The sequence below is a fragment of the Salvelinus namaycush genome, chromosome 6 (assembly GCF_016432855.1).
Source record: "Salvelinus namaycush isolate Seneca chromosome 6, SaNama_1.0, whole genome shotgun sequence".
In the NCBI taxonomy this organism is placed as follows: Eukaryota; Metazoa; Chordata; class Actinopteri; order Salmoniformes; family Salmonidae; genus Salvelinus; species Salvelinus namaycush.
In genome coordinates this window covers 13,529,981-13,556,476 of record NC_052312.1, presented here as the reverse complement: position 1 = coordinate 13,556,476, position 26,496 = coordinate 13,529,981, and the positions used below count along the sequence as shown (strand labels likewise).

Here is a 26,496-nt window from a genome sequence, read left to right as displayed (position 1 = left end):
GAAAGCTGGATTTTAAGTACCGGTCTGTTTACACAGCGGTAATTGAGTCAGGGGTTTTCGCTACAAATTTGAACTATTCATTTGCTTTCTAAATTCACAAGGAATTAGGGAGGACTGACAAGTCCTGTGGGTAGATTTTATTATTCTCTGTTTGTTTTTGTTGCTTTAGAGCCACTAGCGTAGTATTGACACAGATCAGATCAGATCAAATGCCTTTTTACGTAACAGGTTGTTTCACCAACGCCTATCTTGAGGGCAACTTACAACAAAGTAAAGTCCTTGGCTGTGTTAGTTTCTGGTTGTGTTAGTTTCTAGCAGTCGGGTCTGCGGTGGACTCTGAGCTTTGTGCTTGTCTGCCAAGTACAAACCTGAATGATATATTTGGGAAATCCCCCCCTGCATGCTGTGTCTCTATTAAGTGCTGGTTATGAGGATTTTGTCTGCCATACTTGTATTAGTACTTTGACTGTTATCTAATGCCTTTTGATGGAAGGAAGCCTATTTGAGGATGTAGCTAGTCAGAACTAGGTGATTATGTGCGAGTGAATATCTAAACAGAGAATTCGATATTGTATAAAATGGAATAGGCTTTTAGTTCGATCGAGATGACCTAATAAGATTCATACGATGCAACACACCCAGATTATGCTCAATCAGTCCCGTGATCAATCTGCCATATCTTGGAGTGAATGTCATATACTATATTTTGTGGTCTTCTATTTTACTGTTTTTGATGTGTGCTGTCTTCCATTGTTAATATTCTTGGACTATATTTAGCACTCCCTCCCAACCTTGACAACCTTGCTTTCGGTGGCAGTCTTGACTTGTATTGCTCTGCGTGGTTTGCTACACCTTCCCCTCCGTGAGATACTTTTGTCCATTGACGGTCAAAGGTCATCACTTTCACTTGCATCTTAAGTATTCCAAGTATTCGACATTGAGACGTTCATACGAAGAGGAGGAGTAGTGATTTGACCAAAGTGCAGCGGGGTGTGAATTCATAATGATTTAATAAACAAAACGACGAAACACGAAATAACACTATAGAAATACAAAATAACAAAACGAACTAAACAGACCTAAACTTACGAACTTACATGAAACGAAGAACACACGAACAGGAACAGACAAACCGAAAGTCCCGTGTGGTAACATCTACTGACACGGAAGACAATCACCCACAAACAAACAGTGAGAACAACCTACCTTAATATGACTCTCAATCAGAGGAAACGTCAAACACCTGCCTCTAATTGAGAGCCATACCAGGCAACCCAAAACCAACATAGAAACAGAAAACATAGACTGCCCACCCAAAACTCACGCCCTGACCAATAAACACATACCAAACAACAGAAAACAGGTCAGGAACGTGACAGAACCCCCCCCTCAAGGAGCGAACTCCGGGCGCACCCCTACAACTCAAGGGGAGGGTCTGGGTGGGCATCTGTCCGCGGTGGCGGCTCCGGCGGTGGACGAGGACACCACTCCACCACTGTCTTTGTCCCCCTCCTTAGCGTCCTTTGAGTGGCGACCCTCGCCCCCGACCATGGTCCAGGAACCTTCACTAAGGCCCCTCCTACATAGAGGAGACAGCTCAGGACAGAGAGGTAGCTCAGGACAGAGAGGTAGCTCAGGACAGAGAGGTAGCTCAGGACAGAGAGGTAGCTCAGGACAGAGAGGTAGCTCCGGACAGAGAGGTAGCTCCGGACAGAGAGGTAGCTCCGGACAGAGAGGTAGCTTAGGACAGAGGGACAACTCTGTACTAATGGCAGCTCCGGACTGAGTGGCAGCTCCGGACTGGGTGGCAGCTCCGGACTGAGTGGCAGCTCCGGACTGAGTGGCAGCTCCGGACTGAGTGGCAGCTCATGACTGAGTGGCAGCTCATGACTGAGTGGCAGCTCATGACTGGAGGGCAGCTCATGACTGGAGGGCAGCTCATGACTGGAGGGCAGCTCATGACTGGAGGGCAGCTCATGACTGGAGGGCAGCTCATGACTGGAGGGCAGCTCATGACTGTAGGGCAGCTCATGACTGAAGGGCAGCTCATGACTGAAGGGCAGCTCATGACTGTAGGGCAGCTCATGACTGTAGGGCAGCTCATGACTGTAGGGCAGCTCATGACTGTAGGGCAGCTCATGACTGTAGGGCAGCTCATGACTGTAGGGCAGCTCATGACTGTAGGGCAGCTCATGACTGGCTGGCGGCTCTGGCAGCTCATGACTGGCTGGCGGCTCTGGCAGCTCCTGACTGGCTGGCGGCTCTGGCAGCTCCTGACTGGCTGGCGGCTCTGGCAGCTCCTGACTGGCTGGCGGCTCTGGCAGCTCCTGACTGGCTGGCGGCTCTGGCAGCTCCTGACTGGCTGGCGGCTCTGGCAGCTCCTGACTGACGGACCTAGCGGCTCCTGACTGACGGACGGCTCTAATGGCTCGGGACAGACGGGCGGCTCTAATGGCTCGTGGCAGACGGATGGCTCAGAAGGCGCTGGGCAGACGGATGGCTCAGAAGGCGCTGGGCAGACGGTTGGCTCAGAAGGCGCTGGGCAGACGGATGGCTCAGACGGCGCTGGGCAGACGGATGGCTCAGACGGCGCTGGGCAGACGGATGGCTCAGACGGTGCTGGGCCGACAGATGGCTCTGCCCTGCTGAGGCGCACAGTAGGCCTGGTGCGTGGTGCCGGAACTGGAGGTACCGGGCTGAGGGCACGCACCTCAGGGCGAGTGCGGGGAGAAGGAACAGTGCGTACAGGGCTCTGGAGACGCACAGGAGGCTTGCTGCGTGGTGCAGGCACTGGTGGTACTGAGCTGGGGCGGGAAGGTGGCGCCGGATATACCGGACCGTGCAAGCGTACTGGCTCCCTTGAGCACTGAGCCTGCCCAACCTTACCTGGTTGCATGCTCCCCGTAGCCCGTCCAGTGCGGGGAGGTGGAATAACCCGCACTGGGCTGTGTTGGCGAACCGGGGACACCATGCGTAAGGCTGGTGCCATGTACACCGGCCCGAGGAGACGTACTGGAGGCCAGATATGTAGAGCCGGCTTCATGGCACTTGGCTCAATGCTCACTCTAGCCCTACCAGTGCGGGGAGGTGGAATAACCCGCACCGGGCTATGCACACGTACAGGAGACACCGTGCGCTCTACTGCGTAACACGGTGTCTGCCCGTACTCCCGCTCTCCACGGTTAGCCTGGGAAGTGGGCGCAGGTCTCCTACCTGCCCTAGACCCACTACCTCTTAGCCCCCCCCCAAGAAATTTTTGGGTTGTACTTGCGGGCTTTTTGGGCTTCCGTGCTAGACGCGTCCCCTCATAACGCCACTCCTGGGCTGTGGCTGCCTCCTTCTCCTCCCCAGAGCGACGATTAACTCCAACCTTCGCCCATGGTCCTTTTCCTTCTATGATCTCCTCCCAAGACCAGAAATCCTGTTTCGTGCGCTGTCCGTTAACCCGCTGCTTGATCCGGGTTTGGTGGGTGATTCTGTAACGGTGTTCCTCCTCCTCTTCATACGAAGATAGGTAGTGATTTGACCAATACGTAGTGATTTGACCAAAGTGCAGCGGGGTGTGAATTCATAATGATTTAATAATCAAAACGACGAAACACGAAATAACACTATAGAAATACAAAATAACAAAACGAACTAAACAGACCTAAACTTACGAACTTACATGAAACGAAGAACACACGAACAGGAACAGACAAACCGAAAGTCCCGTGTGGTAACATCTACTGACACGGAAGACAATCACCCACAAACAAACAGTGAGAACAACCTACCTTAATATGACTCTCAATCAGAGGAAACGTCAAACACCTGCCTCTAATTGAGAGCCATACCAGGCAACCCAAAACCAACATAGAAACAGAAAACATAGACTGCCCACCCAAAACTCACGCCCTGACCAATAAACACATACCAAACAACAGAAAACAGGTCAGGAACGTGACACCCTGTATGTACAGCAGTGTGTCTTGAAGGGATATGTTGTGTTTGAGTAGCTCGCACCGAAGTGCTATCAGTAAAGACAAGTCGACAAATCAGTATCGCAAACTCCTGGTGGTCAATAACCATTTACGCTCAAGAGCTCAAGCCTAATCTCTCTAATACACACACACACACACACACACACACACACACACACACACACACACACACACACACACACACACACACACACACACACACACACACACACACACACACACACACACACACACACACACACAGAACAGCTATCTTAGTCCACATGGAGAGCGCACCGTCAGCACACCTTTTATCGGTTGTGATGTGTTAAAAGCATCATTTAGGTGACAGCTTTCCTGTTCAATACAGTGCCAGAGAAAGAAGGCAGTGAAACCAAAACGTCAGCAGTTAGGACTGTTTTATATTGTGTCAATCTCTTTCATTTCCTAGACCCTGTATTCATGACGTGCTTTCCCCACCTGTTCTGCTTGACGTATCAAAACAAATGTCATTTAAAAATCAATTTATTTCATTATAGGATATGAATTCTATTAAAGCATATTTCTTGTGGCCAAAATAACCCTGGAAGGGTACGTTTTTATAAGGGAAATCTGATTTCAGAGACGTGCCTCACTTAACCTGTAGCCCTGTTTCTGTTTCAAATGGAAGAGGGGTACGTGGTTGGCAGGCACAAGCGAGACTCCATGTTAAAAAGCAAAAGGAATAAGCTAATTAAATGACAGTAAAACATTGTGCACACTGGTCCGAAGGCACAAGATAAATCAGTTGTATGATCGAGAGAATGATATTGCAGTGCAATTTCCTTGTAAAAAATACATATAGGGACAAGTTTCACCTCTGTAGAGGGTTTATGGAGGAAATGATGGATGGATATGTGGAGAAACACAGCCAGACAATATTCTGTCTATAAAAATACTCTCTTTGAGGTGGAACTGTCACATTTTGCAATATTTCAATCCAGCTGTACATAGCTGATAACGCAAATGTGGGTAGATTGAGAGGCCTGTCATCGTTGATTTGCTAGACTGTAAAATATCACCTTTTTACTGCGGTGAGAAGTGCACCTTGTAAGTGGAGCAGGGGAAAACAACAGCAGGGAGGGTGAGAGATGTAGGGGGAAACAGAGAATGAGAGATAGCGAAAATGAGAGCAAATGGCGTCATAGATTTGGCACAAAGAGAAATTACTGGCTGCCTTTGTTACTGAAGAGCTCTTACATTTGGTCGAGTAATTTTGAGAGAAAACAAAAGCATAATTAACAGTTCCCTCTCGAATGCCAACATAATTAAATACATTAGTTGAACGGGTGCAGAGAGAGGAACATTTTGTTGAAGTGGATTCAGGTTCGCCCTTTAGCGGGTGTACTAACTGGTTGTATTGAACTTTGTGGGGGAAAAAAACTGTTTGCCAAATTAGAGCGAATGCTGTCGTAGTACAATAAGCTGTCCTACTCAACTACTCAACATTGCTTATATTTCTTCAAAAGTTTGTCTCAACCAAAAGCCCCTTAAAAAAAAAATTGTCCATGGCAAAACTAAAGAAAAAGTGTTCTCCCGTCACAAAAGACGGTTTGTTATCAGCACAATAGAATACCAAATCCTAGGCATGTTACACTGCCACGTAACCCTCTGGGTCACATACAGTATTGAAACAGAAGGGCTGGCACGGATGAACTCAATAACGTTAGTGTTGCACGGTCTGTGCTCTTTGTCAAAAGCCATTTGCCCACACATCCTGCACTGTTGGACATCTGCCAGTGTCCTGGGGTAATGGTCAAGTCCTGAGTGCGTTACAGTGCCAGTCATCCTTAGATCGCCTTTTCTGGCAGATTTTCTTGGCCTGCAGATTTCGCTCCCTCATCTATGCCCTGAGAGATGATTTGTTAGATGATTTATCCTGGACTCTGGCACCATTTCCATTTTATCCTCTCCCGAGGCCACTGCACTCTGTCTTTCATTCTCTCGTTCCTTCTCGTTCCCGCTCTCTCCATTCTGTGTGCGTTGCATGCCTACACTTGTAGGTCACTATTATCCAAGTCCATAAAGCAACCAAGACTTAATTAGAACTAATTTCCATTTTAATGCCCAATCAGCAATGCATGCCATGGACCCCGCAAGCCAGGCCCAACTAAATGATTGTCATTGGAGGAGTGTTGGAGAAGCAAAAGAGATGGTTGGTTAACATTCCTAACCCGGGAAATTCTTCATCTTCCAGGCTGTTGCTTTATTTATTTGGTGCTTTGATCGCAGCTACATTTCTAATTAGTGTGCCTTAACTGAACATTGCACACTATACTGAGGAGAAAAGGCTGTGGCTGCTGTGTGATTTAGAGGTGGAAGCAAACAGTTACTACCATCACACTCAAAAGGAAATGTGAAATGTATTGTGCCTTTTTGTGCTGCCTGAAAAACCTTATCTCAAGACCAAAAAGAATAATAATATCAAATTCTAAACTGGGCATGCTGTACAATAAAGCTAAAAGGAGTGAGAAATATAAGACGGATGGGTGTCATACTTGAACAGTTCCCCCAACTGACTTTCCAGCATTACGATAATCCGCCATCTTCAGGCAGGAGTGATTCCCAAACAACAATGATTCTCAGCACGCTCTTTCGCCACTGACCTGTGACAGCCTCTTTAAGTAGATTGTACCCGCTCAGAAAGGTCCAACAAATATATCTTATTTTAGCCTTCAGGGATTTTCCCAGAAGAATAACCTAAAGCCTGGGGTGAAAAGTCTGGTTCCGCCAAGGGGGGGGGGGAAAGGCCTGACTGAATCCAATCCTTGTGCGGCAGGCATGGAATTAATGCCGGAATGTGACCGGAAAGGTTTATGTCTTTATAGATTCATTTTTTTTTGGGGGGGGGGGGGGGGGGGGGGGAGTCCACCGCACAACAGAAAAGGCTTATTTATTTCCTCCCCTCAAATCCCTCTGTACTTATTAGGTCATTTTGAAATTGAATGAAGTGTGAATTATAGAAACCACTACCGCGACCTCGCTGTATTAGAAGCGTTGACTGCCAGATTTATTGAATATTCCACTCACAACTCAATGTTCTAGTCAGGATCATGTGAGAGTGGTTAACTTCTACCGATTCTAAAACCCGGATCCGGGAGCACCCCCCACCCCCCCCCACTGATTAGCATCGCTAGCATAGCGTCACAATTAAATAGTAGCATCTAAATATCATTAAATCACAAGTCCAAGACACCAAATGAAAGATACAGATCTTGTGAATAAAGCCACCATTTCAGATTTTTAAAATGTTTTACAGGGAAGACAAAATATGTAAATCTATTAGCTAACCACGTTAGCAAAAGACACCACTTTTCTAACTCCATCAGTTTCTTACTCCATCAGGTGCTATCACCAATTCGACCAAATAAAGATATAAATAGCCACTAACCAAGAAAAAACTTCATCAGATGATAGTCTGATAACATATTTATTGTATAGCATAGGTTTTGTTAGAAAAATGTGCATATTTCAGGTATAAATCATAGTTTGCCATTGCAGCCACCATCACAAATCTCACCAAAGCGACTAGAATTACTACAGAGAGCAACGTGTATTACCAATTTACTCATCATAAAACATTTCTTAAAAATACACAGCGCATAGCAATGGAAAGACACAGATCTTGTGAATTCAGACAACATTTCAGATTTTCTAAGTGTTTTACAGCGAAAACACAATAAATCGTTATATTAGCATACCACATATGCAAACGTTACCCGAGCATTGATTCAAGCCAAAGAGAGCGATATCGTTATCATCGCCAAAATATATTAATTTTTTCACTAACCTTCTCAGAATTCTTCCGATGACACTCCTGTAACATCATATTACAACATACATATAGAGTTTGTTCGAAAATGTGCATATTTAGCCACAAAAAAACGTGGTTATACAATGAGAATAGTAGCCAACCTGGGCCGAAAACGTCGGCCGCCATCTTTGACAGTGATCTAGTCTAATGCATAACTAATCATAAACTTTACTAAAAAATATAGGGTGGACAGCAATCGAAAGACAAATTAGTTCTTAATGCAATCGCTGAATTACATTTCTAAAATTATCCTTACTGTGCAATACAGGGTTCGCCAAGCGAAGCTACCCCAAAGAAAATGGCGGAATATGCGTTTAACATTTTTCTACAGAACAACGATTTATCATCATAAATAGTTCTTACTATGAGCTGATCTTTCATCAGAATCTTGGGCAATGTATCCTTTCTCGGGTCTAATCGTCTTTTGGTCGAAAGATGTCCTCTTGTCCCGTCGAAATGGCCACTAACGTTCGACCGGTACTGGAAACGTGCCCAGCGCTTCAAAGTGCATCACAAAGAAATGCCTCAAAATCGCACTAAACGGATATAAATTGCTATAAAACGGTTTAAATTAACTACCTTATGATGTTTTTAACAACTATAACGAGTAAAAACATGAGAGCCAGTCCGACGTCCATCGTGCGTCAGGCGCAGCAAGAAAAGAAAGCTACTTCCGCCTTGTGCTCTTTTATACAGGCCCTGATTGCACAATCGACTCCATTCAAATTGTCACCTTTTACTGACATCTAGAGGAAGGCGTGGGCAGTGTTTGTATCCTCATAGCATTTACAGGGACATTAAAACTGACCTGGGACCAGAGGCCAAGATTTCTGAAATCTCACTCCCTGTCAGGAAAAGTGCTGTAGAATGAGTTCTGTTCCACTCAGAGACATAATTCAAACGGCTATAGAAACTAGAGAGTGTTTTCTATCCAATAATAACAATAATATGCATATTGTACGAGCAAGAATTGAGTACTAGGCAGTTTAATCTGGAGACCAAATTTATGCTAATGCGAAACAGCACCCCCTATACTCGCAAGAAGTTAACTAGCAAATAATGGCACACAGCAAGTGCACACTTCCTGACTTCCTCTCCCCAGGTCAAGTGTGTAGAGTGTCAACAGGAAGCTGTCCGTCAAAGAAGTGGTTTCTAATAGCTGTGTAAATCTGATGTTAAAATGTAGCAAATATAGCATGGCAGAAGTAGACATCCAGCCCCTTGGTTCACCTCGCTGAGATAACCGCATTAGGCTCACATCGTTCTGTAAACATGGTACTCCCTCCTTCTTCACTCTTCCCTCTCTCACTCAATCCACCGTTACACAAACTGGGCTAAGTTGGTCTGGTAAACAGTAACTAATCACATCCGAAATGTTAGCCTGGTCTGCCGAGACTCAATTAGCCAGATTTAATTAGCGGTCCTCCCAAAGAGAATATTACTTATGTTTGTCAGTTGTAATTACACCACTGTGCAAAGGGAATGTCGCACCGGGGCGTTTTGGGTGCATTCCTTGGGGTTAGGGGAGAAGGATTTGGTGGTGGCAGTCGAGACAAATTAGAGGGCTGGTTAGAATTTTTAAGCCTTTCCAAATGAGTGACTTTTAAATATACGTGTATGGCTTCCCTTATCATCAAGGAGAAAGCAACATGTTGTTAGGGAGACAGTACGGAGACGTATGACTGATCGATAGACATCATTTGCTAATAGCCTGAGCTTATGTCCAATGACCTAGGGTCTTAAGCCAAAACATGCTCACTGAGGTACTATTTGAGCCAATGTCTTTTTTTTCTATCCTCTCATACTTGGCACCTGATGGCCTGACTGGTTAATGTGTGCAAATTGTCATTGCAAGTGCTTTTATATCAAGCACCAGCTCTCAGCAGTTCTTTAGAAGGTGACTTCAGCATTACTCCCCTCCATCTCATTTAGTGTGTAGATCCATTGTTGAATACAGTACGGTCTTGAGCAAAGTTATGAAACTGCCCTCATCTTAAACTGTCCTTGAGCTTTCAGGGTTTTTTTCTCCTGTGAGGTGAAAAGCAACCCTCACAGAGGTCTCTTTATGCTGCATTTTACATCAATGCACAGGGAATGGCGATGTCATGCATGCTGAACACCGACACACATACACACACACACACACACACAAATTCAACGTTTTCCAATTTCCAATTCTATCACAGGAAACAGCCAACAGTTCCCTGAGCGGTAAAGAATTAGCCCGTGTTGATAATTTATGCAACCACAAGTCGAAAACCCAAGCCCTGCCTATTAGCAGAACTGCAAACATAGCACATAGTAAAATTGCTAGCCGCTTTGCCCCGTTAGATTAATGAATTAATTCCTTTTTAACACTTTGTCAATAACTTTTTCAAAAAGGCGTACAAGAAACATCATGTTGCATAAATTAACTAGCGATTATTCTCGTTTTATTTGGCTCTCTTGGCCTCCTGAAGAAAATACTGCCACAGCTCGGCCCAATTTGAGTTGTTAATCACACCATAAGTGGAGGAAAGGTGTTTAATTTCCTCATTTATTAGCACAATGCTAATTATTTACGTTTATCCTGTAGTGAGTGTATACATTTTCATACTTTTCCATTCTGGCCCCCCATGGGAATCAAAACCCACAACCCTGGCTTTGCAAGCTCCATGCTCAAACAACTGAGCCACACGATGCATTCTATGAGGTAACATTGTATACTGGGAGTGGCAGAGGAAGGCATAAAGGGACTGTGGGAAGACAAAAGGGGCCTTTTTGGTATTTTTAGATCAGAGGTAGTTTTAGAGTTATGGTCGGGCAGTGTCTGAAGATACCTCTGATGTCATGACTTCTTGGCTGCTCCGGAGGAGCACGACTGCACCACCTTAGATCTCTCAAACTCGAGCTGATTTTGTATCAAACAATGGCATTCTGACAAAGACCACACAGTGGATATATTTGAACATGTAGGCATTGTCCTGCGGCGTTCTCTTTCAACTAGCTTTGTCTACGGAGTAAAATTAACAAGGGTATTGCTTTGCCCAGCACGAGAGCAATTTTTATTGATCAGAGGACGGCACAATTATGATCTCCTGAGCACATATTTGCCCCCTCAACCATACATTGTACTTTTCTCCGACAATGATTTTTAGGCTGCACGGATTGTGACATCCCATTATGATATTCAACATGCGTCCTCCGAGGCATGCTCCTGGTTATTGTGTTCGAGCAGGTAGCTTTTGACTCGCTTTAGAAATCGACTGATTTTCCATTCGACCTTGGAACGGCCTGTGGGAAGCTCAGGAGAGGGAGATACCTCGCTCAATTAATTCCTCTCCTCCACCTCATCCTCCTCTCCCTCCCCTCAAACGAACACCTCTTTCATTAGGCTGTTTCGTTAATGGTACTTTAACACAGAGATGCATTCTATGAAAGAGAAATGTACCGTCCTTGTCTTTTTTCCATGTCTTCTTTTTACTTGGAATCTAAAACCATTTTCCGTTATTTTATGCCGTGTGGGCAACGGCTGTAACCAGTTGATTTAATGTCACATTTGATGTATTAATCTGCAAAGCTTTTAAAGCATTCTTCTTGACCAGCTTTCTTAACTGCATACCCCAAAGTCATGAGAGGTGTGCTTCAAAATAGTTTAGAAGTTAAACATATTTGTGAGAAAAATGTTTGTTAGGCTCTCGAAATCTAAATTATTTTAACTTTTTTTTGTCATTCTGTTTAACAATCATAGTAAATAATTTGACTCACTGGTTTAATTCAACAATATCATTTCATTGTCCCTATTTTAGACTTGGACTATCAGTATTAAAATGAATGGGCCTGCATGAGTATCCAACATTGACAGAAGTTCAAGCCTTATCCGATACCAAATCCACGCCTTTATTGATGGTTAATTACCATACAATGAGAGAGCATGTTTTGTGGTGACTTATTTTTGTATAGCCCAAAGACTCCTTACTAAATAAAAGTGGAAGTTGTGTATTTCCTCAACACACTCTGTGACTCTTTCTCCTCGCTCTCTCTCTTTCTCTCTCTTTCTCTCTCTCTCTCTCTCTCTCTCTCTCTCGCTCTGGCTCTCTCTCTTTCTCTCTCACTAGTTGCCTTGTGATCAGTTACTTATTTCCATTTGTTTGCGGTGTGATTGATTGCAACTCAAGATGTTAATAGAGTGCACATTAGTCAGTAGCGTCGCCCCAACAGGTAGCTCAATACGCCGCAATGGAACTAAAATTAGCAGCGCGCAACACTATTCAAGGTAGGATCACATATTCACGGTTGTGTGAGAGTGAGTCTCTTTATGTAGGATGAGGAAACATGATGCCAGCAAACTTTTAGATGGACCAACCCCCAGGCATACCTAATTTCTTAAATGGCCAAAGATCGAGAGGAAGACACTTACGATACTTAACACCTTAGATTGAGGATGTATGCTAAACTGTGTGTTTGTGTCATGATGTATTGCTAATTACACTTAAAATAGTTTTGTCTTATTAAAACCCCTTTCCCCTTCCCTTAATTACTCTGAATCGCAAAGACTTGGCAATTAGTTTTAGCCACCCCAAAGACATTCTCCAAGTTCATTTTTTAGAAGTTGACTGTCAGACCTACGTATATGAATATAAATAGAATGGAATTCTATTTCTGTGCTTATGCCTTCATCACCAGCATTCACTCGTTAAAGTAAACCTTGGTTCAGGTTGGGACATTAACTTGAGGAGGGAAAGTTTTGAAGCTCAAAACTAAGTTCCTAATTTGTAATGAAGTCCAATTCTTGAAAAGGATGTACCCGCCACGGTATCCTCTCCTGACAGATAACCAAAAGTATTGTTGGAAGGGAGCCACAACTGTTGTCAGCTGGACAGAGGCAGCGGCTGCTCAAAGCTGTTTCCAGCCTGATGTGTGTCTCATGAAACTTTAATGAGTGAGTCAGAATAGGTGGCTTTTGCGAGAGGGAAGGAAAAAGATGCTAATTAGCCATATCATGATGGGAAGAGTGAAGCTTTAAGGTGTGCTTCAGCCTCACTGGTATGCCAACCGCATTGGTTCTGTGTGTCATATTAGCACTTTGTTAACTTAACCAAGGTAAAGCAATAGCCATTTTGGATGGGATATGTGCCCCAGCGCTCTCTGTAAAAGCCTTCTCTCGCTGTGAAAGAGAGTCATCTTCCTGCTAAGAGCCTCAAGGGCCAGAAAAGCTGATGTAGGCCTTTGATTGTCTTTGTTTTGTTAAACGGAACATTTTTTGCTCAGGAGCGGGAGCTGCATTAGTTATCTTGTCTTGCATCTCGAAGAACAGCGAGAGGAGCAGTTCCCCTTTCTGATAGCAGCACTTTGTAGCGCAGGCAGAGGAAGAGACAGGTTTATGTGGCAGAGACACATGCACACTCTCTTGTCACACCATCCAGTATGCAGTTGTACACATGCCGAGAAGCAGTACAAATACTCAAAACACACCCCAAGTGTCAACTGTCTGAAAAACATGTTGTGTTTTGTGTCACATTTTTAGAATTTTTTATTTATTTTTTTATTTCACCTTTATTTAACCAGGTAGGCTAGTTGAGAACAAGTTCTCATTTACAACTGCGACCTGGCCAAGATATAGCATAGCAGTGTGAACAGACAACAACACAGAGTTACACATGGAGTAAACAATAAACAAGTCAATAACACAGTAGGGGGAAAAAACAAAATGAGTCTATATACATTGTGTGCAAAAGGCATGAGGTAGGCAATAAATAGGCCATAGGAGCGAATAATTACAATTTAGCAGATTAACACTGGAGTGATAAATCATCAGATGATCATGAGCAAGTAGAGATACTGGTGTGCAAAAGAGCAGAAAAATAAATAAATAAAAACAGTAAGGGGATGAGGTAGGTAAATTGGGTGGGTTGTTTACAGATGGACTATGTACAGCTGCAGCGATCGGTTAGCTGCTCAGATAGCAGATGTTTAAAGTTGGTGAGGGAAATAAAAGTCTCCAACTTCAGCGATTTTTGCAATTCGTTCCAGTCACAGGCAGCAGAGAACTGGAAGGACAGGCGGCCAAATGAGGTGTTGGCTTTTGGGATGATCAGTGAGATATACCTGCTGGAGCGCGTACTACGGGTGTGTGTTGATATCGTGACCAGTGAACTGAGATAAGGCGGAGCTTTACCTAGCATGGACTTATAGATGACCTGGAGCCAGTGGGTCTGGCGACGAATATGTAGCGAGGGCCAGCCGACTAGAGCATACAGGTCGCAGTGGTGGGTGGTATAAGGTGTTTTAGTAACAAAACAGATGGCACTATGATAAACTGCATCTAGTTTGCTGAGTAGAGTATTGGAAGCTATTTTGTAGATGACATCGCCGAAGTCGAGGATCGGTAGGATAGTCAGTTTTACTAGGGTGAGTTTGGCGGCGTGAGTGAAGGAGGCTTTGTTGCGAAATAGAAAGCCGATTCTTGATTTGATTTTGGATTGGAGATGTTTAATATGAGTCTGGAAGGAGAGTTTACAGTCTAGCCAGACACCTAGGTATTTATAGATGTCCACATATTCTAGGTCGGAACCGTCCAGGGTGGTGATGCTAGTCGGGCGGGCGGGTGCAGGCAGCGAACGGTTGAAAAGCATGCATTTGGTTTTACTAGCGTTTAAGAGCAGTTGGAGGCCACGGAAGGAGTGCTGTATGGCATTGAAGCTAGTTTGGAGGTTAGATAGCACAGTGTCCAAGGAAGGGCCAGAAGTATACAGAATGGTGTCGTCTGCGTAGAGGTGGATCAGGGAATCGCCCGCAGCAAGAGCAACATCATTGATATATACAGAGAAAAGAGTCGGCCCGAGAATCGAACCCTGTGGTACCCCCATAGAGACTGCCAGAGGACCGGACAACATGCCCTCCGATTTGACACACTGAACTCTGTCTGCAATGTAGTTGGTGAACCAGGCAAGGCAGTCATCAGAAAAACCGAGGCTACTGAGTCTGCCGATAAGAATATGGTGATTGACAGAGTCAAAAGCCATGGCCAGGTCGATGAAGACGGCTGCACAGTACTGTCTTTTATCAATGGCGGTTATGATATCGTTTAGTACCTTGAGCGTGGCTGAGGTGCACCCGTGACTGGCTCGGAAACCGGATTGCACAGCGGAGAAGGTACGATGGGATTCGAGATGGTCAGTGATCTGTTTATTAACCTGTTTGGCGTGCAAGCCCGATGTCGGTACACTTATGACAACAGCCAGCTCAAAGTGCAGGGCGCGAAATTCAAAAGATATTTTTTTTTAAATATTTAACTTTCACACATTAACAAGTCCAAGACACCAGATGAAAGGTACACATCTTGTGAATCAAGCCAACATGTCCGATTTTTAAAATGTTTTACAGGGAAGACACAATATGTAAATCTATTAGCTAACCACGTTAGCAAAAGACACCATTTTTCATTACTCCACCAGTTATTTACTCCATCAGTAGCTATCACAAATTCGACCAAATAAAGATATAAATAGCCACTAACCAAGAAACAAATTCATCAGATGACAGTCTGATAACATATTTATTGTATAGCATATGTTTTGTTAGAAAAATGTGCATATTTCAGGTATAAATCATAGTTTACATTGCAGCTACAGTCAGAAATTGCACCGAAAGCAGACAGAAAAATTACAGACACCAACGCCAAATAACTAAATACTCATCATAAAACATTTCTGAAAAATACATAGTGTACAGCAATTGAAAGACAGGCATCTTGTGATTCCAGACAATATTTCCGATTTATCAAGTGTTTTACAGCGAAAACAAAATGTAGCGTTATATTAGCTTAGCACAATAGCCAGAAACACTTGGGCGCCGGCGACTACGGCAGATATATGAAATAACATCATAAAATGGGTCTTACTTTTGCTGATTTTTCATCAGAATGTTGGACAAGGTGTCCTTTGTCCAGAACAGTCGTTGTTTGGATTCAGAACGGACACTTTCCCTCTTCATTTAGCAAGCGCGCTAGCCGGGTGCCACGACACTCTCCATGTCAACAAACGGAAGAGAACGGAACACAGCAAAACTCCCGAAAAAATTTCAATAATCTGATGAAACCATATTGAAAAAACATACTTTACGATGATATGGTGACATGTATCAAATAAAATCAAAGCCGGAGATTGTAGTCGCCTATAACGGAAGCTAAACAAAAGGCAATCACACTGTCCAGCTCGCGCTATTCAGAGTACCGAAAATGGTGGACACGAGATTCCAAGATGATGTGTTCCAACTCAGATCGAGATAATCACCTCATTTCTTCTCTCACAGCCTCTTGACAACCAGAGGAAGGTGTATGACGTGTATGTATACTAATAGGTCTTGTGCCCATGTATAGGCATGAAGAAGAACAGAGCATCGATTTCAGACGTTCCACTTCCTGGTCAGGAAAAGTGCTGCAGAATGAGTTCTATTTCACTCAGAGAAATAATTCAAACGGTTTTAGAAACTAGAGAGTGTTTTCTATCCAATAGTAATAATAATATGCATATTGTACGAGCAAGAATTGAGTACGAGGCCGTTTGAAATGGGCACGATTTAACTGGCTACTCAATACTGCCCCTTGCAGCCATAAGAAGTTAACTTGGCTTTCGAAGACCTTAGATAGGCAGGGCAGGATGGATATAGGTCTGTAACAGTTTGGATCCAGGGTTTCTCCCCCTTTGAAGAGGGGGATGACCGCGGCAGCTTTCCAATCCTTGGGGATCTCAGATGATATGAAAGACAGGTTGAACAGCCTGGTAATAGGGGTTGCGACAATGGCGGCGGATAGTTTCAGAAATAGAGGGTCTAGATTGTCAAGCCCAGCTGATTTGTATGGGTCCAGGTTTTGCAGCTCTTTCAGGACATCTGCTATCTGGATTTGGGTAAAGGAGAAGCTGGGGACGCTTGGGCGAGTAGCTGCGGGGGGGCCGGAGCTGTTGGCCAAGGTTGGAGTAGCCAGGTGGAAGGCATGGCCAGCCGTTGAGAAATGTTTGTTGAAGTTGTCGATTATCATGGATTTATCGGTGGTGACCGTGTTACCTAGCCTCAGTGCAGTGGGCAGCTGGGAGGAAGTGCTCTTGTTCTCCATGGACTTTACAGTGTCCCAGAACTTTTTGGAGTTAGAGCTACAGGATGCAAATTTCTGCTTGAAAAAGCTAGCCTTTGCTTTCCTGACTGACTGTGTGTATTCATTCCTGACTTCCCTGAACAGTTGCATATCGATGCTATTGCAGTCCGCCACAGGATGTTTTTGTGCTGGTCGAGGGCAGTCAGGTCTGGAGTGAACCAAGGGCTATATCTGTTCTTAGTTCTGCGTTTTTTGAACGGGGCATGCTTATCTAAGATGGTGAGGAAGGCACTTTTAAAGAATGACCAGGCATCCTCAACTGACGGGATGAGGTCAATATCCTTCCAGGATACCCGGGCCAGGTCAATTAGAAAGGCCTGCTCGCAGAAGTGTTTTAGGGAGCGTTTGACAGTGATGAGGGGTGGTCGTTTGACCGCGGACCCGTAGCGGATACAGGCAATGAGGCAGTGATCGCTGAGATCTTGATTGAAGACAGCAGAGGTGTATTTGGAGGGCAAGTTGGTCAGGATAATGTCTATGAGGGTGCCCATGTTTACGGATTTAGGGTTGTACCTGGTGGGTTCCTTGTGATTTGTGTGAGATTGAGGGCATCTAGCTTAGATTGTAGGACTGCCGGGGTATTGAGCATATCCCAGTTTAGGTCACCTAGCAGAACAAACTCTGAAGCTAGATGGGGGGCGATCAATTCACAAATGGTGTCCAGGGCACAGCTGGGAGCTGAGGGGGGTCGGTAGCAGGCGGCAACAGTGAGAGACTTATTTCTGGAGAGATTAATTTAAAAAAAATATTAATTTTAAAATTAGAAGTTCCAACTGTTTGGGAATGGACCTGGAAAGTATGACATTACTTTGCAGGCTATCTCTGCAGTAGATTGCAACTCCTCCCCCTTTGGCAATTCTATCTTGACGGAAAATGTTATAGTTGGGTATGGAAATCTCCGAATTTTTGGTGGCCTTCCTAAGCCAGGATTCAGACACGGCAAGGACATCAGGGTTGGCAGAGTGTGTTAAAGCAGTGAGTAAAACAAACTTAGGGAGGAGGCTTCTGATGTTGACATGCATGAAACCAAGGCTTTTTCGATCACAGAAGTCAACAAATGAGGGTGCCTGGGGACATGCAGGGCCTGGGTTTACCTCCACATCACCCGAGGAACAGAGGAGGAGTAGGATGAGGGTACGGCTAAAGGCTATCAAAACTGGTCGCCTAGAGCGTTGGGGACAAAGAATAAAAGGAGCAGATTTCTGGGCATGGTAGAATAGATTCAGGGCATAATGTGCAGACAGGGCTATGGTGGGGTGCGGGTACAGCGGAGGTAAGCCCAGGCACCGGGTGATGATAAGAGAGATTGTATCTCTGGACATGCTGGTTATAAATCAAATCAAATCAAATTTTATTTGTCACATACACATGTTTAGCAGATGTTAATGCGAGTGTAGCGAAATGCTTGTGCTTCTAGTTCCGACAATGCAGTAATAACCAACAAGTAATCTAACCTAACAATTCCACAACTACTACCTTATACACACAAGTGTAAAGGGATAAAGAATATGTACATAAAGATATATGAATGAGTGATGGTACAGAACGGCATAGGCAAGATGCAGTAGATGGTATAGAGTACAGTATATACATATGAGATGAGTAATGTAGGGTATGTAAACATAAAGTGGCATAGTTTAAAGTGGCTAGTGATACATGTATTACATAAAGATGGCAAGATGCAGTAGATGATATAGAGTACAGTATATACATATACATATGAGATGAGCAATGTAGGGTATGTAAACATTATATTAAGTGGCATTGTTTAAAGTGGCTAGTGGTACATTTTTACATAATTTCCATCAATTCCCATTATTAAAGTGGCTGGAGTTGAGTCAGTATGTTGGCAGCGGCCGCTAAATGTTAGTGGTGGCTGTTTAACAGTCTGATGGCCTTGAGATAGAAGCTGTTTTTCAGTCTCTCAGTCCCTGCTTTGATGCACCTGTACTGACCTCGCCTTCTGGATGATAGCGGGGTGAACAGGCAGTGGCTTGGGTGGTTGTTGTCCTTGGTGATCTTTATGGCCTTCCTGTGACATCGGGTGGTGTAGGTGTCCTGGAGGGCAGGTAGTTTGCCCCCGGTGATGCGTTGTGCAGACCTCACTACCCTCTGGAGAGCCTTACGGTTGTGGGCGGAGCAGTTGCCGTACCAGGCGGTGATACAGCCCGACAGGATGCTCTCGATTGTGCATCTGTAGAAGTTTGTGAGTGCTTTTGGTGACAAGCCGAATTTCTTCAGCCTCCTGAGGTTGAAGAGGCGCTGCTGCGCCTTCTTCACAACGCTGTCTGTGTGGGTGGACCAATTCAGTTTGTCCGTGATGTGTACACCGAGGAACTTAGAACTTTCCACCTTCTCCACTACTGTCCCGTCGATGTGGATAGGGGGGTGCTCCCTCTGCTGTTTCCTGAAGTCCACAATCATCTCCTTTGTTTTGTTGACGTTGAGTGTGAGGTTATTTTCCTGACACCACACTCCGAGGGCCCTCACCTCCTCCCTGTAGGCCGTCTCGTCGTTGTTGGTAATCAAGCCTACCACTGTAGTGTCATCCGCAAACTTGATGATTGAGTTGGAGGCGTGCATGGCCACGCAGTCGTGGGTGAACAGGGAGTACAGGAGAGGGCTCAGAACGCACCCTTGTGTGGCCCCAGTGTTGAGGATCAGCGGGGTGGAGATGTTGTTACCTACCCTCACCACCTGGGGGCGGCCCGTCAGGAAGTCCAGGACCCAGTTGCACAGGGCGGGGTCGAGACCCAGGGTCTCGAGCTTGATGACGAGTTTGGAGGGTACTATGGTGTTAAATGCTGAGCTGTAGTCGATGAACAGCAATTCTCACATAGGTATTCCATTTGCCAGATGGGTTAGGGCAGTGTGCAGTGTGGTTGCGATTGCGTCGTCTGTGGACCTATTGGGTCGGTAAGCAAATTGGAGTGGGTCTAGGGTGTCAGGTAGGGTGGAGGTGATATGGTCCTTGACTAGTCTCTCAAAGCACTTCATGATGACGGAAGTGAGTGCTACGGGGCGGTAGTCGTTTAGCTCAGTTACCTTAGCTTTCTTGGGAACAGGAACAATGGTGGCCCTCTTGAAGCATGTGGGAACAGCAGACTGGGATAAGGATTGATTGAATATGTCCGTAAACACACCAGCCAGCTGGTCTGCGCATGCTCTGAGGACGCGGCTGGGAATGCCGTCTGGGCCTGCAGCCTTGCGAGGGTTAACACGTTTAAATGTTTTACTCACCTCGGCTGCAGTGAAGGAGAGCCCGCAGGTTTTGGTAGCGGGCCGTGTCAGTGGCACTGTATTGTCCTCAAAGCGAGCAAAAAAGTTATTTAGCCTGTCTGGGAGCAAGACATCCTGGTCTGCGACGGGGCTGGTTTTCTTTTTGTAATCAGTGATTGACTGTAGACCCTGCCACATACCTCTTGTGTCTGAGCTGTTGAATTGCGACTCTATTTTGTCTCTATACTGGGACTTAGCTTGTTTGATTGCCTTGCGGAGAGAATAGCTACACTGTTTGTATTCGGTCATGTTTCCGGTCACCTTGCCCTGGTTAAAAGCAGTGGTTCGCGCTTTCAGTTTCACGCGAATGCTGCCGTCAATCCACGGTTTCTGGTTTGGGAATGTTTTAATCGTTGCTGTGGGTACGACATCGTCAATGCACTTTCTAATGAACTCGCTCACCGAATCAGCGTATTCGTCAATATTGTTGTTGGACGCAATGCGGAACATATTCCAATCCGCGTGATCGAAGCAGTCTTGAAGCGTGGAATCAGATTGGTCGGACCAGCGTTGAACAGACCTGAGCGAGGGAGCTTGTTGTTTTAGTTTCTGTTTGTAGGCTGGAAGCAACAAAATGGAGTCGTGGTCAGCTTTTCCGAAAGGAGGGCGGGGGAGGGCCTTATATGCATCGCGGAAGTTAGTATAACAATGATCCAAGGTTTTACCAGCCCTGGTAGCACAATCGATATGCTGATAGAATTTAGGGAGTTTTGTTTTCAGATTAGCCTTGTTAAAATCCCCAGCTACGATGAATGCAGCCTCAGGGTGTGTGGTTTCCAGTTTACAAAGAGTCAGATAAAGTTTGTTCAGGGCCATCGATGTGTCTGCTTGGGGGGGAATATATACGGCTGTGATTATAATCGAAGAGAATTCCCTTGGTAGATAATGCGGTCGACATTTGATTGTGAGGAATTCTAGATCAGGTGAACAGAATGACTTGAGTTCCTGTATGTTGTTATGATCACACCATGTCTCGTTAATCATAAGGCATACACCCCCGCCCCTCTTCTTACCAGAAAGATGTATGTTTCTGTCGGCGCGATGCGTGAAGAAACCAGCTGGCTGCACCGACTCCGTTAGCGTCTCTTGAGTTAGCCATGTTTCCGTGAAGCAGAGAACGTTACAATCTCTGATGTCTCTCTGGAATGTTACCCTTGCTCGGATTTCATCAACCTTATTGTCAAGAGACTGGACATTGGCGAGTATGCTAGGGAGTGGAGCGCGATGTGCCCGTCTCCGAAGCCTGACCAGGAGACCGCTACGTTTGCCCCTTTTACGGCGTCGCATAGGGTCGCCGGCTGGGATCAGATCCATTGTATTGGGTGGAAGGCAAAACACTGGATCCGTTTCGGGAAAGTCATATTCCTGGTTGTAACGGTGGTGAGTTGACGTTGCTCTTATATTCAGTAGTTCCTCCCGACTGTATGTAATGAAACCTAAGATTACCTGGGGTACCAATGTAAGGAATAACACATAAAAAAACAAAATACTGCATATTTTCCAAGGAACGCGAAGCTAGGCGGCCATCTCGGTCGGCGCCGGAAGCCGGAAGCCGGAAACATATAATGGGTGAGGTCACCGCATGAGTGGGTGGTGGGACAAAGGAGGTGTCAGAGGTATGAAGAGTGGAACTAGGGGCTCCATTGTAAACTAAAACAATGATAACTAACCTGAACAACAGTATACAAGGCATATTGACATTCGAGAGAGACATACAGCGAGGCATAAAGTAATAACAGGTATTGTTTGGTTAGAGCTAGCTAAGACAACAGGTGAGACAACAGCAGCTAATCAGCTAACAGCAGGTAAAATGGCGATGACTACGCAGAGAGGTGTCGGATTAACTACACCTAGAGCCTGAGTTCGCGGCTAGGCCCGACAGATAATTTAAAAAAATAAATAATAATAAATTTAAAAAATGCAGAGCTTTGCTGAATATTGTGACTAGTGGTTATGTAAATGTTCAATCTCAATTTTCATGTTATTTTGTATTATTTTAAGTTTTATGCAAAGTATAACTCGGATGGAATCAGAAAATAGTATTATGTCACTGAATAACTGTTCAGAACTTGACAATACTATGAATGCAGTGCACGCATACACATCTCTCTCTCTCTCTCTCTCTCTCTCTCTCTCTCTCTCTCTCTCTCTCTCTCTCTCTCTCTCTCTCTCTCTCTCTCTCTCTCTCTCTCTCTCTCTCTCTCTCTCTCTCTCTCTCTCTCTCTCTCTCTCTCTCTCTCTCTCTCTCTCTCTCTCTCTCTCTCTCTCTCTCTCTCTCTCTCTCTCTCTCTCTCTCTCTCTCTCTCTCTCTGTCTCTCTGTCTCTCTGTCTCTCTCTCTGTCTCTCTGTCTCTCTGTCTCTCTGTCTCTCTCTCTCTCTCTCTCTGTCTCTGTCTCTCTCTCTCTCTCTCTCACACTGTCTCTGTCTGTCTCGCTCTCCCACTCACACACACATTCTTATTGATTCTAATCTCCTATTGATTGTGATTATGTCTGATGTCTTCCTTTGGCTCTCTCCCCCTCCCATTCCGCTCACTTGCACTCAATGAGCTCACAGCTATGGTTTCCTCTTGGTTTTCACAGAGGACCAACTGCCTGCTGGTTTCCCCACCATTGACATGGGCCCCCAGTTGAAAGTGGTAGAGCGAACTCGCACGGCCACCATGCTCTGTGCTGCCAGCGGCAACCCTGACCCAGATATCTCCTGGTTCAAAGATTTCCTGCCCGTCAACACCACCAACAACAATGGACGCATCAAGCAGCTCAGATCAGGTAGGGTGTCACTGCCGCCACCGGATATAAACCGGGAGTACTATCTTATATTTGCACCCCAATCCCTTCCGTTTCTGGTCTCTCGTTCTCCTCCTCCTCTTCTTCTTCTTCTTTGGCAATGATTTAGTAGGTAATGGCATTGTTTCTACTGCTGCTTCCTCCTCCTCAACTGTGTGTGTCCTGGTGTGTCTCGTCTGTTCCTCCCACCCCTGCCTCCGGTTTTGTCATGGCTCTGTCGGTTATCTCCATGTTTGTTGCCGCTTCAGTCTGACTCTCTCATTGCTCACTGCTGTGACTGTTCTTCTGACGAGTTTCTTTTCTTTTGGTTTAGTTGATTCCCTTTGACTGCCCCGGTGCAGTGTTTGACGGATCCATTCTCTTCTTTTGATTTCCTCAGTTTTTATTACTTGATTTCTCTTAAACGATTAATATTCAACGTTGGGCTTCGTTCAGAACTTGCAAAGGAGCACCCATGGTTTTTAGCAATTTAGTTGCTTTCTAAGACGGCAAGAGAAAATTGACGAACGGAGTGAACAGGCAGACATTTAGACAATTTCCTTTCTAATTCTTTCTCCTTTTGGTTGTGATTTAACAACAAAAGGTCCTTTCAAACTAACAGTTGTACTAAATCAGAAAAGAAAAGCTAACCTAACTTCGATGAAGGCAACTTTTCCTTCCGGAATGTTTTCCAGCCATAAGTAGCCACAGTAGTGTGAGACCTGTGTCTAGCTTTCCCAGTCCCTTGACTCTCTCTGGATATACTCAATGCTTTTCCGCGTAGACTCCAGCTTTCGCTTCCCTATGCCTGTGGCTTATTCCCAATATTTCCACATCCTGATTCCCTGAATATTCAAAGTTTCCTTTTGATATTGATTCAGCATTAGAAATTATATATGCTTATCGTTACTTAACTCGTAGTTTGGCTAGCAATATTTGCTAATAGCAAGCTGTTTAAGATTTCTCAAATACTTCTGGTACACTTAGTTTTCTATGTTTGACCACCTGTCTTCCCAGATTCCACAGCTGTCCTTTGTTAAATTGTCTTGTTAACCCTCCTTTGCCTGTTGTCAACAGAAACTGTGTAAATTAACACTTTTTTTTTGTGCGACTTTCATTCTCCTGTGACGTAGAGTTGATAAAGATTTAACTCTGACAAAAAAAAAACATGTAACTAAACCTAAGGAATATAATCATATTTTTATGCTGTCTTTCTTCTCTCCGTATTTAAATCTACAGAATCCTTTGGTAAGTGCTTAGTTCTGAAGCACACTTCACTCCCCACTAATTTTTCTTCATGTTATAACTATTAATAAAATGCATGGCATGCATTTTACTAACAGTTAGTGTAGACACAAAGATAACCCTAGTGGATACACATATACCCCCCCCCCCCCCCCCCCCACAAAGTTTTTCTATAAGCCATACAGGCACCTTTTCAAGAGCACACACATTTCACCCAGCTTAAGCCCAGTATATGCTATATCCACCACCTTTGTAATAGAACCTACCTATCTAGCCTCACTGTATGGTATCCTCTCACTCAATCACTCACCCACTTACCCACTTACCCACTCACTCAATCATGTAAAGCCTACTAGCATTATAGAGATTTAAGCAGATGTTTAACGATTACTATGAGGTCAAGCTAAAGGGTTCCAAGTCTCTTAAACGAGTCTCTTCCCTCTCATATTCCAACTCCTCCAAGCCTTCCCTTCAGTAGATGGTCTTCAGAAGCCATGCCACTTCCAAAATGGCTGCTCCCCTGAGGCACACCACTGCACAAGTTCTCTGACCTTCTCTGACCTATGATACCTTCCTATGATGAATCCTGTCTTTTTTTAACCAATAGAGTAGAGTTCTCTCTCTTTCTATCCCTCTCTCTTTCTTCTTTCTCTTTCCTCTAGTACTCATTATTTACGTACTCTGATAAGTCTAATTTGATTCTTCTTCCAAAGCCCCCAGACTCTATCTTCTCGTACTAATGCTTCTTCTTTCTAATCTTATTTGCATTCATATTATCCACCCAGGTGGTACACCAATAAGAGGTAAGAGTGCTGAACTGACGTTCACAGAATGAACAAAGCAACTTCATTCTTGCTGTCGTCCCATCCATCCGCCCGTCCGCCTCCATTTTTGTCCTGTTTCCCGACTCCAAATCCCATTTAGTTCTCATTATCGACTTTCCTTTTTATTTGTCCTGTTCCGTTGACTTCATCCAATCTCCATTTTTTGTCTATGCTTTACTTCCTCCTTTGAATTTTGATTTGAAGAGCCTTTTTCAAAAAAACTCAGTTGTGATATGCTTGCTCTGGCTCAAAGAAGCATATCCAATGACAACTTATTTTTTTCGAACTCAAATTTTTATTTCATTTTTTTGTTTAATTTTTGGCCATAGCGACTCATGTGTCCCTCTTTTTGTCCAACTAAAACAACCAAACATTTTTCCCCCTTAGCTGCTCTTGTTCAGCACTAAAATGATGCACAGATGCTGTGGAATCACGCAGGCATGCTGAAGACAACATTGCCTTTCTCTGCTTTTTTCTCCCAAAGAACTCTTTCTGTCTTTGCAAGTCTATTTTTTTATTTCTTCTATTTGCTTTCCTCTCCTGTACCTTCTGTAAAAAAAAATATAAAAAAGCCCAAACAACTACTTTTTTGATAAAGTTTCTCCGGGTGCTTTTTTCTCTTTCACCTATTTTTCTTACTTTTCTTGGGTTTGAAGGCTATTTTACTTTTTGACGTTTTTTTTATTCTTCAAGGTTTTGGGGATTGCAAACAGTTGAGTCAGGCGAGGACCTGGCAGGTCCATTTTTGCCATTTGGGAGTTGGAGAGTGATTGATGCATAAGCCATTTTCCCCCTGGTCATATGACACCACACTGCGGATCCCATTGGTGGATTTTTATGGGTGTCTTTTGTAGCTTTCACAAGCTAACGCAGTGGTTGGTTGCCTTCTTGTCGGCTCAAGGCCATAATTTTGAATTTTGTCTTCTAATACAATTGCATTTTATTTTTCAGCTAAGGGTTGTCAAAAGGTTGTAAGTTGTGCCAACATACATTTCTTGCTCTTTGGAAAACATCTGCATGTCAAACATTTTGTGACAGAGGGTGATATATTTGTAATACGATATTATGATGAGTATTTTTTTAACATATCTCAGCGGCATTTTTCCCCCCCCGTTTTTTGTAAGTGCTGCATTTTTCTAACCAACTTTGACTGGATGAAGTCCTAAATCATTTGATTGATATTGGATCTGTGATTAAATATGCTAAAATTCATACCCAAATTTATTGTTTTAATTGTCCTCCCTTGTTATGCTACTTTTGTATACTGTAAACCTCTTTTGTTTGATCCATGCTTCCTTGAAGCAGTTTCACTCATTCCCATATTGACAGTCCAGTGAAATGTTGTACATTGCAGGGCTTGCCCCTATCCCTCAAAGTCGAGCTATACTATGACATATTTTAACACTGGCCTTAAAGTTGAGTGCCTTTTTAG

At 44.4% G+C, this 26,496-nt stretch overlaps 1 protein-coding gene across 3 annotated transcripts in view; it reads left to right on the top strand.

Moving 5' to 3' along the window:
• The window catches only part of LOC120049659 (receptor-type tyrosine-protein phosphatase delta-like), a 225,566-nt gene that overhangs the window by 120,601 nt on the left and 78,469 nt on the right, over window positions 1–26,496 (top strand). For all 3 annotated transcript variants that reach the window (XM_038995997.1, XM_038995996.1, XM_038995998.1), the window contains exon 5: window positions 22,810–22,998. In XM_038995997.1, the coding sequence (XP_038851925.1) occupies window positions 22,810–22,998 (189 nt within the window). The remainder of the gene's footprint in view (window positions 1–22,809; window positions 22,999–26,496) is intronic.